Source organism: Babylonia areolata, chromosome 14, assembly GCF_041734735.1.
Source record: "Babylonia areolata isolate BAREFJ2019XMU chromosome 14, ASM4173473v1, whole genome shotgun sequence".
Lineage (NCBI taxonomy): Eukaryota > Metazoa > Mollusca > Gastropoda > Neogastropoda > Buccinidae > Babylonia > Babylonia areolata.
Window position 1 is genome coordinate 5716444 of NC_134889.1, and position 16323 is coordinate 5732766.

Here is a 16323-nt window from a genome sequence, read left to right on the forward strand (position 1 = left end):
GTGTTGGTGTGGTCTGGGCAGGATGGTACTGGATTGACCCCAGCCAGGGGTCACCGGACGACGCCATTCAGGTATGGTGCAACGTCACCGCTGATTACATCGAGACCTGTGTCCACCCCACCGCTAAAACCAAGATGGTGAGGACCCTATGGTGTGGTGGGGGGGGGGGGGGAGTAGGGGAGGTTGTGTGGGAGTGGGGGTTGGTGGGGTGGGGGGCAGTGTGTAGTGCGTGTCAAGTATATCTGTATGTATTTTGTGTGCGTGTGTGTGAAATGGGCGTGCGTGTATGTGTGTCTAGCATATATGTGAATGTGTGCGCAGTGTGTAAGCGTGTGTGTATGTGTGTGTGCAGTGTGTACACATGTGTGTGTGTGTGTGTGTGTTTCAGCATGTGCAGTGTGCGTGCATGAAGTCAGGCGATATGCGGTTTTGCAGTTCTGTTGTGTGTGTTGTCTTGAAACAGCAGCTATGTCTCTTATTGTGCGTGTCCAACTGTGTACGACTGTTGAGTGGCTTTGTGAGACTGGAACTTGACTGCTGTGACCTCTGTGACCTGCGTGACCTGTGTGACCTGCGTGACCTCTGTGTTCAGGTGGCAGAGAAGACGTGGACCAAGCCAGCAGGTAAATCACGCTGGTTCAACCGGCTGAAGGGAGGCTCGACGGTGAGTGCTTCTGGCTGTCTCTGCACATGTAGGGTGTGAGAATGTTTGTTACGTGTGAGAATGTTTGGTGAGTATGAGAAAGTTGGTGAGTGTGTGATGGTGTGGTGAATGTGAGAATGTTTCGTGGCTGTGAGAATGTGTGGTGGCTGTGAGAATGTGTGTTGTGAGAATTTTGGCGAGTGTTGCTTTGCTGTGGTTGTTTGTCTTGACAACTTGACCTTGTATCAGAATTAGGTCTGAAGAATTTTGTTTGATTAAATTTTAAGTATTTGTGTGTTTGTTATGTAGAGAGAGAGGAATGTCTTGCATGACAGCTGTGTATTTATACTTGTGCAACACAATGTGTATGTGTGAGCATTTTTTTATGTGTGTGTTAATATGAATGTGTTTCCGTATCCCAGCATGTGTGTGTGTGTGTTGTGTTTGTATGTGTGTGTGTGTGTGTGTGTGTCTCCCCTTAGTGTGTGCCCCCCTGTGTGTGTGTGTGTGTGTGTGTGTGTGTGTATGTTTGTTTGTGTCCTCATGTGTATGTGCACAAAGTGTGTGTGTGTGTGTGTGTGTGTAAGAATGACAGACATTTCATTTTCCACATACAGTGTGACTCAGGAGTATAACACACATCAATATCCACCCTGTGCTGTCCGGCAGATCAAGTACGGGTCGTCCATCCAGCTGGGTTTGCTGCGTCTGCTGAGTGAGGAAGCGATTCAGCGGTTCACGTACCACTGCTCTGGCTCTGTGGCCTGGTTGGACCAGAGCTCCGGCAGCTATGACAGCGCCATTACCCTAGGGGGAGACAACGACTACGAGTTCGAGACCAGCAGCTTCCTGCCAGAGCAGATCATCAGTGACGGCTGCAAGGTGAGATGAGAGCTTGAGCCCTCAGGCAGACACTGTGTGTATCCCAAGTTCTGAATTACCTGCAACACCCACTTCATTCCCAACGACTGGGTACAGATATTTCCATACTGGAGCAGGCAGTTTTAGTTTCGCTTTTTTTCTTCTTTTTTTCTCTTTCACAGTGTCAGTCCAGCTTGTCTGATGAATGACGTTGTCCTCTTTAAACCCAGTGGGCGAGCGCCGTCCATTTTGTGGGTGTCTGACGTTGTCATCAGTGTTGACGCATGGTGTTGTGGTTTGTTGGAGTGTGCCGCGCGGCCCAACGCCCCTGTCTTCAGCACTCGGGGTTTCTGTCAGGGTTACCTCTCCCTTACCTCATGACCCAAATTCCTGCCCTCTGAGCACAGGGGGGAATTGTTTCTCCAAGGATCCCACCTCGGGGCTGGAGGTTATAGTGCGCCTCTTGGATCACATGATGAACCTGTGGTAGGACACATGGGGTATTTCAGTGAGTGCAACAGTGCCACCTGCTGCCCTGCCCCATCCTGATTGGATCGTCACCAGTTGGTCCAGGGCTGCAAATATCGTAGCTGACCCTCATACCTGAGGACCCTATCCGCCTCCTGAGGCTGTATTCATGACAGAAATAATTTTCCCTGAAGGCAAGTTACCCTTGACATGGCAGGGACCCGTGGTTACAGTTTGCCTTGAAAGCCAGGTTATCTTCGTATTCAAGACACACAAAGTGCACTCAGACAGCAAACCCATGGTCTGTAAATAAAAATCCCAGGGATTCCCTTCTTCACATGCTCTTTTACTTCACACTGCACCACAGTGTGACAAAAAAGAGAGAGAAAAAAAACGGAAAAAAAAACAACTTAAGTGGCAAAGCATCGATTATAGTCAGCAACTTGTCAAATCTAGGGGCCACTTTAACATTCTGACATGTTGTTCTCCCTGCTTTACAGCTAATTGCAAAAATAAACTAAAATAATGGTGTTCAGATTCAAATATATCTCTGGAATGAACGAATTTTGATGATCAGCAAACTTAGAGCATTCCAAATCTATCGTCTGCAAGTGCACTCACTTCACAGCTAGGAAATATAATGACGACTGCCAGTCTCAATACGTCAGTTTTGACAGCCAAGCGAACAAAGGATAAAATCAAACTATCAGAGGCTGTATCCAAGACACGGTCTCTTCACAGAACGCCTGTTTTCCCTAAAAATAACCACCGCAACAAAAGGATTCACCATGTTTAACTCTGCTTCATGGGCTGTCACCTTTGGCAGATAGTAAGGGTAAGTTGCCTTTGGGTGTGTAGAACTGCAGGTAGGTTTGTGTTCCTGAATGCTGGATATTGCTAACCCTCGGGAAGTTTGCCTTGCCTCAGCCAGATTACCCGCACACATTTCACCGAAGGCACGATGGTCTCTTGAATACAGCCCCTGGGGGGACCAGTGTTTTGGGGATGGTGGCCCCACCACCGAGTTGGTAGTGTCCTGTCCTGGGTTTTGCTTTTTCAATCAGTTTCATTCTCACTCGGTGCTTTTAGCTTGTTGACCTTCACCTCTACATTGCTCACCAGTGTTTTCAAGGAGACTGAGTGCGTTTTTCGATGATGTTGTTTGAGTTTTGTGTGAAGTATGGCTTTGACAGCACTCTCAGCTGTTGAAGGGCTGGTCCACAGTGCAGCTGCACTGATGGGGCACTAAGTGCAAATATGGGTTTTTCCACCTTGAGTGATGAGTAACATTGGAGCCGTTTTCAGACAAACCACAAACTTAGGAATTTTATGCTTTTTTCCGGTCAGACTGATTATGAACACTAATGTATATGTAGCATTTCATGTGAGGTGTTTAGAGCCTGTTGTGCGAGTTCACGGAGAGAACTGTATGATTTTTCTTCTTCTTCCTTTGTGGGCTGCAACTCCCACATTCACTGGTATGTACATGAAAAGGCTTTTACATGAATTACCGTTTTTACCCCGCCATTTAGGCAGCCATTTCGGGGGTGTGCATGCTGGGTATTTTCTTGTTTCCATAAGCCACAGAACGCCGACATGGATTACAGGATCTTTAACATGTGTATTTAATCTTCTTCTTGCGTATACACAAGAAGAGGGTTTAGGCACAAGCAGGTCTGCATATATGTTGACCTGGGAGATTGGAAAAATCTCCACCCATTACCCACCGAGATTCGAACCCGGGACCCTCAGATTGAAAGTCCAATGCTTGAACACTCGGCTGTTGCGCCGTCACTGTAGAATGATGTTGTGTGATGTTTCAGGACCGTGGACAGAGTGGGTCCACGGTGTTTGAGATCAAGACAGACAAGCTGGACCGTCTGCCCATCACCAACTTCATGCCCATGGACTACGGCAGTCCCTGGCAAAAGTTTGGCTACGAGGCTGGGCCCATCTGCTTCCGCTAGTCATCTGTCTGACTGTCCGTCCGTCTGTCTGTCTTTGTGTGTCTGGGCGTCTGTCTGCTTTCACTTCATCCCATTTTGGATTAATCCACGCCGTCCATTTTCTTCTTACATTCACCGCTTTCTCTTTCAAACTTGGCACTGTTCACTGTTGTTTTTGTTGTTGTTGTTGTTGGGTTTTTTTTTTTAAACATCAGGTTCCATCCACCACCACAGCCAACACTGCTGCTGCTATTGTCTGGTGAGGCGTTGTTTTTTGCATCAGGGTTTTAACCAGGTGTTTTACTTGTTTTTTGTTTTTTTTATATTATTATTGTTTGTTTTGTTTTGGTCATTTGGGATTAATTGTGAGTTCTGATTCAGCTGCTTTCTGTGTAAAAGTCTGGGTAGAATACCAAGAACTGCCCCATTTTTTACACAGTCCTTTTTTTTTCTTTTTCTTTTTTTTTCCAAGTTTGTTCTTTTGAACATTCTCAAAGTGGTTGGACTTGAAGTTATACTGGGACAAAATCAGTGCAGTAGTTTTGCTGTTTCTTACATGAGTTTTTTTTCGTTTTTTTTTTTTTTTTTTTCATATTATGTCATTCTCAGCGTGTTCAGTTCTTGCTTTGTATCTTTATGTTTATGAATAGCTTACATTTTCACAACAAAAATGATATGCAAGATTCAGAACATTTATTTTTTCTTTTTTTTCGGTCACAAGATGTGTTCACATATGCTGATTTTCATTGGTGGATAAAAACTTGTTTCTTGTTACATGTATGCTCATTGGTGCTACGCCGTATTGCCTTTTTATTAATTTGGTTGGGGTGTTTGGTTGTTTTTTTTAATATTGTGTACATTGTGCTTGTACTATCCTTCTTCACATATTTTTCAGTCAACAAGATTTACAGTTTATCAGAACATTTACAATCATCAGTCTGTTCCGTCCATGACAGCAAGTCAGAATAAATGTAACTTAAGTGTGCATTTTGTGACTGACAGTCCGTCTGCAACACGGACATTTCAGAACGGTTCCTTGTGTTTGATTTCTGTCCTGTCTTCTTCTTCTTCTTTCTGTAGTCCTGGAAGTAGTCTGTTTCTCGTGGGTGTTGAATGCATCTGTCAGTATCATTTGGACTCTGCAAAACTCATTCTCCAAGACTGGCTGGTATCATCATTGAAAATGTCACAAAGTGCCTTTCAACATATCCCATCTCCATCCGTGTTGTGATGGAAGATTAACAAACACCCGTACAGCAGATTGCAGCATAGTAACAGTCAGTGTCGGCAGTTCCTCATTTCTTGAAAAGAGAAGAAAAAAGATGCACAGATGTGATCATGTCATGCATGCACACTCTCCAGAACAATGCTTTGTGTACCGACGCCTTTGCTGTTCAGGCGTGTGACTGTGTGCACAAAGTTTTTGCATTTGCTGCTTTACATAATATATATATATATATATATATATATACACACACACTGGCTCTCTATCTGGAACTTGGGGATGAAATTTGTGTGTGTTTTAAATCACTTCAGCGCTTCAGGAATTCAAGACTTTCACTTTCTGACCTCACTATTGAACAGTCATCTCGCTACTGCTGGTTGTAGGGGCTGTCAGATGAACCATTTTTTAGTGACACACCTTGTGCGACAGTGACAGCTGATCAGTGTGTAGTGACACACTGTGTGACACAGCGGAGGACAGCAGCAGTGCTGTGTTCCCCCCAACCCCCTCACACCTGTGACTGACAGAGGTGTGTGTCGTCATACCCGTGGTTCACCTGTCAGCCCTCAGTGTCCATGCTCCACCACTGCCAAACCAACCTAGGTCTCACGGACTCATGTAGCTTCAGCTGGAAGAATTAAGACACAATATATTTTGTTGATGATGTCTCTTCCACTGTTTGGGGTTGTTTGTTGTTTTTTTGTGTGTGTGTGTGTGTTGTGGGTATTTTCTTCAGCATCCATACGGAAATTGAAAGATTAAATGAGACTTGCATGTATGTTGAATTTTGATCAGAGTTCAACACTGATTTCTTTCTTTCTTTTTTTTTCTTTTTTTCCGTGTCGCCTTTAGTGGCATTACTGTCACACTTCCATGTCCTGAATCCTCAATACACAGCCACACTCACTGACTCAGCAGCAGTCCTAGCACCAGCCAGGGTTCCCAAAAGTCTGAGCAAATTCAGATTCAGTTTTCAGGTTCTCCAGGAAGCTTCACTGCAGTCGGACAAATCCAAAAATGTTACACCACATCTGCAGCATAACCCAATGCGCTTAGTGATGTCTTGAGTGTCTACGTATATGTTTCTGTGCCTATCACAGTGGATTTCTTCTACAGAATTTTGCCGGACGACAACATTCAAGTTGCCAGGGGTTCTTTTTCAGTGTGGGCAAGTGCATGATGCACACAGGGCCTTGGTTTATCATCTAATCTGAATGTTTGATTTTCCAATTAAACATGAGAGAAAGGGTGAGAACAAGATTCAAACCCAGACCCTCACAGACACTGTATTGGCAGATAAGCCTCTCAACCATTCTGCTACCTTCCTCCTGAGCAAAAAATTTCCATACTTTTTTCTAAAACCCTGCGTTACATTTTCCAAGACCCCAAACCAAAGTCACACACCAATATAAGTAAGCAGTGGGATGATAATTATAATCAGATATCATCCGCATCATGGTTGCTTCTTTGAATGTGGCTAAAAAGACCAGCGCTACAAATGTCTGTCTGAGAGTACGTTTTAGATCTGCTTGAAACCAGACAGAAACTGAGAGAGGATAAAAATAAAATAAAAAAAAATATATATAATAAATATGGTTTTGGTTTCTCAATGCATTTGGACAAATCCATGTACGTTAAACCATGGTAGATGCCTGACCAGCAGCATAGCCCAATGGAGCAAAAGTGCACAACAACAACAAAGATGCATTTGAAGATCTGGGAAAACATAAAAACAAATGCAGCAAAATCTAACATTTCAAAAAAAAGAAAAAAGATTTGCTGATCGGTTTACAGACATTTATTTTATGCTTCAAATTAATTGTTAACCATCTACACAATACACAAAACAGTTTTCAAGTGTATCATCTCTCTCATTCTAACAACCTGCAAGACACATACAACAGTTTTCAAGTCTACCATTTCTCTCATTCCAACTTCAAGTTCATAAATGCTAACAACTGTGACAAGAACACTTGTAGTGCCCATGCTCACGCTCACTAACATTACTCTGTCTGTCTCTCTCTCTTTTTTTCTTCTGACAATCCTAAGAAATACACTCTTTCTTTCTGCATTCGTATGCTGCAGCTCCCATCTTATCTCATAGCCACACTCTGTTTTCAGGGGTAAGTTGGGAATGTGCGTGTCTTCCATAACCCATCAACCCACTTAAACATTGACAAACATGGAATACGGGATCTTTAATGCATGCATTTCTTCTCTTCCTAACATGACCAACATCAACTTGCTAGTGACTCTGTCATGCTTGATGCATGCTGGGTATTTTCGTGTCTCCATAACCCACCGAACGCTGACATGCATTACAAGATCTTTAGCGCGCGTTTGATCTGCGTGCGCACACACACGAAGGGGTTTCAGGCACTAGCAGGTCTGCACATATGTTGACCTGGGAGATCTGAAAAATATCCTCCTTTTAACCACCAGGCGCTGTAACCAAAATTCAAACCAATTGTTGGCTGTTGTACCCGCCAGGATCTCTGTGTTTGATTCACTTCATATGCATTCACAGGGAAGGAGTTAAACCAATCACACTACGGGATCTCTGTGTTTGATTCTCTTCATATGCATTCACAGGGAAGGAGTTAAACCAATCACACTACGGGATCTCTGTGTCGATTCTCTTCATATGCATTCACAGGGAAGGAGTTAAACCAATCACACTACGGGATCTCTGTGTTTGATTCTCTTCATATGCATTCACAGGGAAGGAGTTAAACCTATCACACTACGGGATCTCTGTGTTTGATTCTCTTCATATGCATTCACAGGGAAGGAGTTAAACCAGTCGCACTACGGGTCGGCACACACATTGACCTGGGAGATGGAAAAGTGTCCACTCCTAACCCACGATGTGACAGGACCGGTATTGAACCAGAGGCCCTCAGACTGACAACAGTCCAACACTAACCACAGCTTCACTCTTTTTTTTCTTGCGTCATCATGCAAACACACTCAAGCATTCATTTCTTAAACCTAAATTTCATGCAAGCATTTGGTGCAAGTAGTTCTCACCATACATACAATACTTAATCTCTGATTCTCTCTTGCACACCCATGTGTTCCAAATCGCTGTCGTCACAGGCAAAATGCTATACAAAGAAATGGAAGATGAACTCCCAATTCAGAACAGTCATTTTACAATGAAACTGATACAAAACACCAGGATATCTGTCTTGATGAACAAATCTTGACACTGAAGAGTACTGAATATTCCTTCTTCCCCAAATCTGTATGATCAGGTCTAGATGGTTGTAAAGTTACAAAAATCAATTAAAACCCCTCCATCTCACTGTATGATCCAGATTCATACTGTTGTAAATAAATTTTAAAAAAAATTTTTTTAAACCCTCTCTTAGCCACACCATTTCAATATTTATAATGTTTCAATTTGATGCAAAAATATAAAATTATACCACTCAATATTATACACTGACCTGAACTGCTATTACTTCCTGTTCATCATTACACACTCATTTAATCTAATATTCAAAGTTTATTGATTAAGCAAATGAAAGAATGAAGAAAATATTTGCACAACACTGAATTTGACAGGCAAGAGAGGGAGATCAAGAGAAGAGAAATATCACAGAATAACAAAGAAAACACACACACACACACACACACACAAAAAAAGTCTTTACTAAAATACCAGAACCGTAACCCGACAAACGACGACTTTGAACACGATTGTGAAGAAAGGGGGCATCACTCACTCAGCTGCTGCCACCACCACTACTACCACCACCATCAGAAGAAGCCCCGCTACCCCCCTCCCCATCCTGTGCACTGTTCCCTGAGCTGCCCCCACTGTCCGCACCACCCTTCCCTGCCTCGGAGTCCTTCAGCATGTTTTCCATGCCCGTGACGACCGTCCCAACATCCGAGTTTCCCTCGGCGAGAAAGGCTTGCAGTTTGGCCATCAGGTTGTCGTTCCGAGCCTCCAGGGTGTCCAGACATTCGCCAAGCTGATCCAGCTGACTGTCCAGAGCCTGGTACTCTGAAACCACCAATGGTAAGGAGGAATTTGGGTTAATGTCCCGTCACACATAATGGTGATTGAAGACATTTTGTTAAAGTATTTATGAATACATTTGAGTATTATCGGTTAGAAGGGGTGGGGAGATGTGACTGAATGGAGGGTTGGGGGAAACTGGGCAAATGAGGGTGAATTGCGGGTGAAATTTGAAAGAAAAAAAATTCTAAAGACAATTAAGGAAATTACTTAAAGGACTTCGTAAAAGAGAAGTCATTAAACAATAAGAATATGACGACGGGTGCAATAGCCGAGTGGTTAAAGCATTGGACTGTCAATCTGAGGGTCCCGGGTTCGAATCACGGTGATGGCAAAGGGTGGAGATTTTTACGATCTCCCAGGTCAACATATGCGCAGACCTGCTAGTGCCTGAACCCCTTTCGTGTGTATATGCAAGCAGAAGATCAAATACGCACGTTAACGATCCTGTAATCCATGTCAGCGTTCGGTGGGTTATGGAAACAAGAACATACCCAGCATGCACACCCCAGAAAACGGAGTATGGCTGCCTACATGGCGGGGTAAAAACGGTCATTCACGTAAAAGCCCACTCGTGTGCACACGAGTGAACGTGGGAGTTGCAGCCCACGAACGCAGAAGAAGAAGAAGAATATGACAGTCAGTCAGTCGTGTTTGACTATGACCATCAGAACAGCAGAGGAGGTAACTGCTGTCCTGACTATCTGGGCTAGAATTTGATAGTAGTGAAGAGTGTCTTGCCCAAGTTATATCCCCACTCTCTCGGCCAAGAGAGTTTTAGGACAGTCAGCGTTGGGATGGTTCCCAAAGGCCAACTGGCCCCCAAGACTGCAGCGCTGAGAGCCAGTGCAATCTTGCCTCCTAGTTTCAGAGTCGTAGTCCTTCACAAAAGACTAAGCTGTAAATAAGTTCCCATCACAATGGAGAAATAGAATAATGGACACTAAAATCGCCGGCATGGTACTCTGAAACCACCAATAATCATACTCATAGTAAGAATAATGGATACTCAAATCATACCAAGATAGTCATAACAGATACTTACTTAGCTCTCTATCCAGAAAACTGAGCCAGCTGCTTTACAGAAGGCATGACGTTACACATGCAATTGCATCAGTGTTACATAACATACACACCAAAATGTTCTTGGCAAACTGTGCACACAAATGAACATGATGCATACATACATATGTATATAACTACATAAGCATACACTCAAAACATAAATATATATATATACATGACCCCCCCACCCCCCCCCCCCCCCCCCCACCCAAACATACATATAATACACACAAACAACATACAGTCTGGAACAATGAGCAGGCTGCAAGTGTTACTGAAGCCAATGCTCTATAGTCTAAACAAACACACAGTGTGGTGGACAATATAGCAGGGGTTTTTGTTGTTGTTGTTTTTTTTAAACCAAAATCATCTTTAGAAACATATTCAGACACACACAACAAAAGAAAAACTACTTCTCTCTCGGACTGGTAAAAATCACTAAAATTATCTATGGGCCAGTAGCAAAACCAGAAAAAATGTCAATAATGCTTCTACTTCTCTTGTCTTCTACAAAAAAGATATTTTTCTTAACATGTGTAATGTAATGTCATCTTTTATTACTTGTTACAACTTTAAAACCTTTCTTTCATAATTTCTCAATATGTCTCTGACTGCTTTACTGTATAAAAATCATAAAATATTTTAAACAGAACAGAAGATATATTTTCACCAAGTTTATATTTTTCCTGATACCTTTTGTCATTTGATAGCTATTTCATGCAACAACTAACATCTTATTATCAAATTACGTGACACCCAAAACAGTCTCAAATCTGAATTCCTGGTCTGTGTGTGCTTGTGGAAGCACATGTGAGTGCATTGCCATAATATATATATATATATATATATATATATATATATATATATATAATAGGATTAAATAATAAAATTACATACATATATATACGCACAACACTTAGGGGATGCTGTATGTTTGTTTGGTTTGTGTGTGTGTGTGTGTGTGTGTGTGTGTGTGTGTGTGTGTGTGTGTGTGGTTGTTGTTATTGTTGTTGTTGTTTGTTTGGGGGAAGAGAGGCGGGGGCATAATATCACCTTTGCTGTCAGAATTAAGCAGACTGTGTGGTCTCCCCTTCCTTTAGAATCTCTCTTCTTTCTCATCATCATGATCACTGTCACTACCGTGACCATTACATTTACAATCAACATCACTGATTTTTCATCCACATTTTTTTTTATCTTGGCAGAATACCCACAATGGCATATACACTGTGCCATACACACGCATCTTCCAAGAACATCTTTACATAGTAATTATTACTCTCTAAATGCACCACGTCTATGGGGTTTCCACACAGTGCAACTTTCAATTTCGAATTTTGCAATAAAAAAGTAATGTAAAAACAATAATAAAACCGTTATTTTGAATGGCAACAGCCCAGGATTTCTTCAGTACACAGTTATCTTGTCATATTTCAGGGTTTGAAAAATAAGCCCTGCTTATTCTAAAATACTAAAAGAGCTGAGTGAAGAGATTGCAGTCCCCTTGAACATTTTTTTTAACAAATCAATTGAGGAGAAGACTGTGCCCATAGACTGGAAAACAGCAACAGTTATACCAATTTTCAAAAAAAAGGAACAAGAACAGACCCAGGGAATTACAGGCCAGTGAGCTTAACATGTATCATATGTAAAATATTAGAATCATTCATAAGAGAGGCTATAGTTAGACACATGACTGATAATAAATTGTATGCTGAGTGCCAACATGGATTCCGCAAAAATAGGTCATTTGTGACTCAACTTCTGGAAGTAATGGAGGACTTTACAAAAGAGATAGATAAGGGAGAAAACATAGATGTGTTATACTTAGACTTCAAAAAAGCATTTGACTCTGTACCACAAGAAAGACTACTAAAGAAACTGGAATCTTATGGAATAACAGGAAACACACTTGGGTGGATAAGGGACTTTCTGACAAAAAGAACTCAAAGGGTTAGGATTGGTAGTTCCTTCTCCAGTAAAGCTGATGTTATAAGTGGCATACCACAAGGCAGTATACTAGGACCTATACTATTTACTTTATTCATAAATATTCTCCCTTGTGAACTAAAGATACATGTAAAATTTTTGCAGATGACACAAAATTATACAACTCTCTAAAATTCTATCAGGATTTACAAAAAGATATTGAAACATTAGTAAAATGGCCAGACACATGGAATTTATATTTTAATGCCCAAAAAACGTAAAGTACTTCATATTGGGAAATCAAACCCAGAGAAAGAATACATAATGAAAAATCGGAGAGGAAGAAATAAAAGTATCAAAATGTGATGTGGAAAAAGACTTAGGTGTCACATTTGACAAAAATTTATCATTTGACAAACATATAACAAATAGTATAAACAAAGCGAACAGAATGATTGGAATAATAAAAAGAACATTTACATTTATAGATAAGGTTACTTTCTTACGGTTATATAAAACATTAGTTAGACCTATCCTAGAATATGGAAACACTGTATGGTACCCAATGCAAATAAAGCAGTCGCAAGCCATAGAAAGGGCTCAAAGAAGAGCAACAAAGCTGGTCTATACGACTATAGCATAAAAGATTATTCATATCAAGAAAGATTAAAGTACTTACAAGCACCATCACTTAAAGCAAGAAGAGTAAGTGGGAACTTGATACAGACATACAAAATATTTAATGGGTTTAACGATGTAAACAAAGCATGCTTTTTTTGTACTCCAAAGGTAGACACTACAAGAAACAGTACAAATAAACTATTTAAACAGTATTCCAGAACAAATCTCGGAAAGTTTACATTTACAAAAAGAGTAACAAAATATTGGAACAAATTAACAAACAATATCAAACGTGCACCTAGTATAAATACTTTTAAGAACCATATACTGATATAGATAAACATGAGTTATTGACTGAGCTAGTCAACGACCTGACCAACAATAAAAAGGAGTAAATCTGAAGGGGCATAAAAAGCCAAAAATGGCTAAGTTGTATATGACAACGCCCCAAATCTTGATCCGGATCCTGAATTTCATGCCCTGAAAAATAAAACTGGATATTACATCGCCCAACTGTTAATTTTTTGCATAATTTTAAGGTGAATTTTCAACACTAAAATCAGCACTCATGATAATGTTCAACACATTCCTTTTCAAAATCCCCAAACTGAAACAGATGTTTTTGACTTCCACATCTGTGGTCACCTTGTTCTATGGCTTCTGGATCCATGTTAACGACTTCAAGGTCTGGTAAGATCGGTTTGTCTTGGTGATTATTGCCAGAACTGTCCTCCCGACCGTCTCCCTCGGCCATTTTGTTATCATGTGATGTCATATTTTCACGTGATTCATTTGCATATGGTAGAATGTCTTATATCCGATAACATTACAAAATAACCACAATACGCAGTTCATAACACAAAATATTTATGGTATCACACACACACACACACACACACACACACACACACACACACACATTGTATGTGAATAATGATTTTCTTGTGATTGATAAATTCAGTCCCAGAACAAAATTGATGCCACAAACTACTATATATATATATATATATATATATATATATATATATATATATATATATATATATATATATATATATGATAGTCAGTCGTGTTCGACTATGACCATCAGAACAGCACTACTACTACTACTACTACTACTACTACTACTACTACACACACACACACACACACACACACACACACACACACACATTTGTTATAATTGTTACAGTTGTTTGATGTTAGCGTTTCCTTCTATATTGTGCCTATGTCTCCCCTTTTAATGTCTTATTTTTTCCAGTGATCTGTATCTTCCCCACCCCCCACGCCCCCTTTTTTTCCCCGTCTAATATCACTTAAAGTGGAAGACGTTAAACTGAAGACGACTACTACTACTACTACTACTACTACTACTACACACACACACACACACACACACACACACACACACACACACACATATATATATATATATATATATATATATATATATATATATATATATACATATTCAGCATTTATATAAATAGACAGACAGTACGCAGGATGGAAACAAAAAAAATCATCAGTTTGATGCTTGATATTACAACAATGCAACATTTACCACTGAAGACAGTCCACAACTCGCAGCCAGTAATGCAAGCAACCATCACTCACATCAACACAAGAGCCACGCTTCACAAATACATCGAAGAGAAAGTGAAAATAGCAACATCGATCATGCACAAAAAACAAAACAAAACAAAACAAAAAATTAAATTAAATTAAATTAACTCACTCAGTACGGCCAGTCCTCTCTTCTCCTCTACACAGACCCCTCGGATGTCCAGTGAGTGTCTGAATGACCCAACCTTTAGCTTCCGTCGTCATAATTGCGGTATTCTTTGTCAACATTCACCTCTTCAGTATAAGAGCCGAACTCCGGGGAGAGTTTCTGTGTGAAGTATGTGAATACAAGAGGGTTGATTTTTTTATGTGACTGTGCCCGTGATCTCTGCAAGACATGATGAAGCAAACTTACTTGAGTTTTTTTTAAATACTCTGGTTCAACTTATACTAACATATACAACAGAATTTAGGGGTTTCAAATCAACTGATTCGATTGAAAAAATGCACAAACATCATCATGATATAAAAAGGTTTCTTAAATGTGTCTGCCGGATAAAACACCAGACAATTATCTATTTGGAGAGTTGGGTAGATATCCGTTACATGTAAATTCAAGGATTTGACAACAATCAAGGACTGGTCAAATGTTATATCTGCTGCACATGAATATTAACAGACTCCCCAGATAACTGAGCGGCGACTGTCCGTCTGTATCTCTGACGAGCTATCTCAGTCTCATTTTCTCTGCGTGTGTGCATGAACAACTTTAGAAGGTGCAAACCACTGTGGCGATCTGAGAACACTGACACTTCATGTCACTGATATCATTTGTATTTTTGTTACTAAAATTTATTTAATTGTCACTAAAATTTATTTAATTGTCAAACACTTGAGGCTTTTGCCTCAAGGATGTCCCGAATGTCTTAAAAAAAAGCCCTGCCCCGCCATCATCCAAAGTAAGTCAAGTGAAGGACTAGGGCTCTGCCGGTCGGGGCTTGATCCCGGGGGCCGCTTCGGTAGCCGGAATGGCCTGGTCCTGATGACTGAAACAGTTGATGGCTCCCCCCCCCCCCCCCACTCCCCCACACACCAACCCACCCACCACTGGGCCCACCATCTTTCTACCCCCTCCATTCCATCACCTAGGAAGGTGGGTCATGCTGCTGCGCTCCTCCCCATTATGGTGTCAGAATGGTCAACGTGATGACCGTGGACTCCTAACAGGAAGAAGAAGAAGAAGAACTGTCGGGAGGCAAAAGAAAACGGAAAGGGCGGTCGTTGGTTCAGAGTACTGATGATTTATTCATCTTTAATTTCTCTAGATTGCCGCCAACGGCCAAACAACGTTGAAAACATCGGTTCTCGTGCGATCACCGAAGCTTAAGTGACGTTGGGCACGGTTATTTAGTAATGTGCTGATCATGTGAGGCGTATATTGAATTGTCCGAACTTGAACGCAGTGACGCCTCTTAGTGAGAAACTGAAAGAGTCACTGAAAGGTATGCATATATTGGAACAGTGATACAGCAAAAATACTCAATCACTCGTTTGCCTATTATATACTATATTTTGATATTTGAATGGTAAATATCCCCAAATTTCCGCCCTGCAAGAATAATGGGGGAAGGTGAAAGTGACTGGTACAGAAATCAGGAGGGGTAACTGCTTCGAGACTACGATCATATCGTGTGATGAGTTATGTCTCTTTGAGTTGCAAAGCCGCTCGTAACCCCCCAGTTCCCAGTTCAGGCTCAACTAGTCTGATACAGAGCCGTATTGTAAATCTAAGTTGTGATCTGTGCATTTGTCCATTTCTATTGCATTGTACCAGACTGATGATTACATTTGGCCTTTTATATAATTTTATTTTCCCCCATTTGTATTATCCCCCCTTTTGTTTCTTCTTTTTAAATTATCTCCGCTCTTCCTCTGTGGCCGTCATCCTGTTATTGTCATGTTTCCTTGT

The 16323-nt window shown here is 41.1% G+C and overlaps 2 protein-coding genes across 2 annotated transcripts in view; one reads left to right on the forward strand and one right to left on the reverse strand.

Moving 5' to 3' along the window:
- LOC143289761 (uncharacterized) overlaps positions 1 to 5813 on the forward strand; it is a 183074-nt gene extending 177261 nt beyond the window's left edge. Inside the window, exons 60-63 of the mRNA XM_076598862.1 lie at positions 22 to 137; positions 593 to 664; positions 1313 to 1525; positions 3796 to 5813. Coding sequence (XP_076454977.1) covers positions 22 to 137; positions 593 to 664; positions 1313 to 1525; positions 3796 to 3939 — 545 coding nt within the window. The 3' untranslated portion in view covers positions 3940 to 5813. The remainder of the gene's footprint in view (positions 1 to 21; positions 138 to 592; positions 665 to 1312; positions 1526 to 3795) is intronic.
- Positions 5814 to 6925: 1112 nt separating this feature from the next.
- Positions 6926 to 13552, reverse strand: LOC143289762 (uncharacterized). Its single transcript, XM_076598863.1, has 2 exons — positions 13434 to 13552; positions 6926 to 9158 (listed from the first exon to the last, which is right to left on the reverse strand). The coding sequence occupies exons 1-2, from the start codon at positions 13540 to 13542 to the stop codon at positions 8875 to 8877; spliced, it is 393 nt and encodes a 130-aa protein (XP_076454978.1). The 5' UTR covers positions 13543 to 13552; the 3' UTR covers positions 6926 to 8874.
- Between the last annotated feature and the right edge of the window lie 2771 nt (positions 13553 to 16323).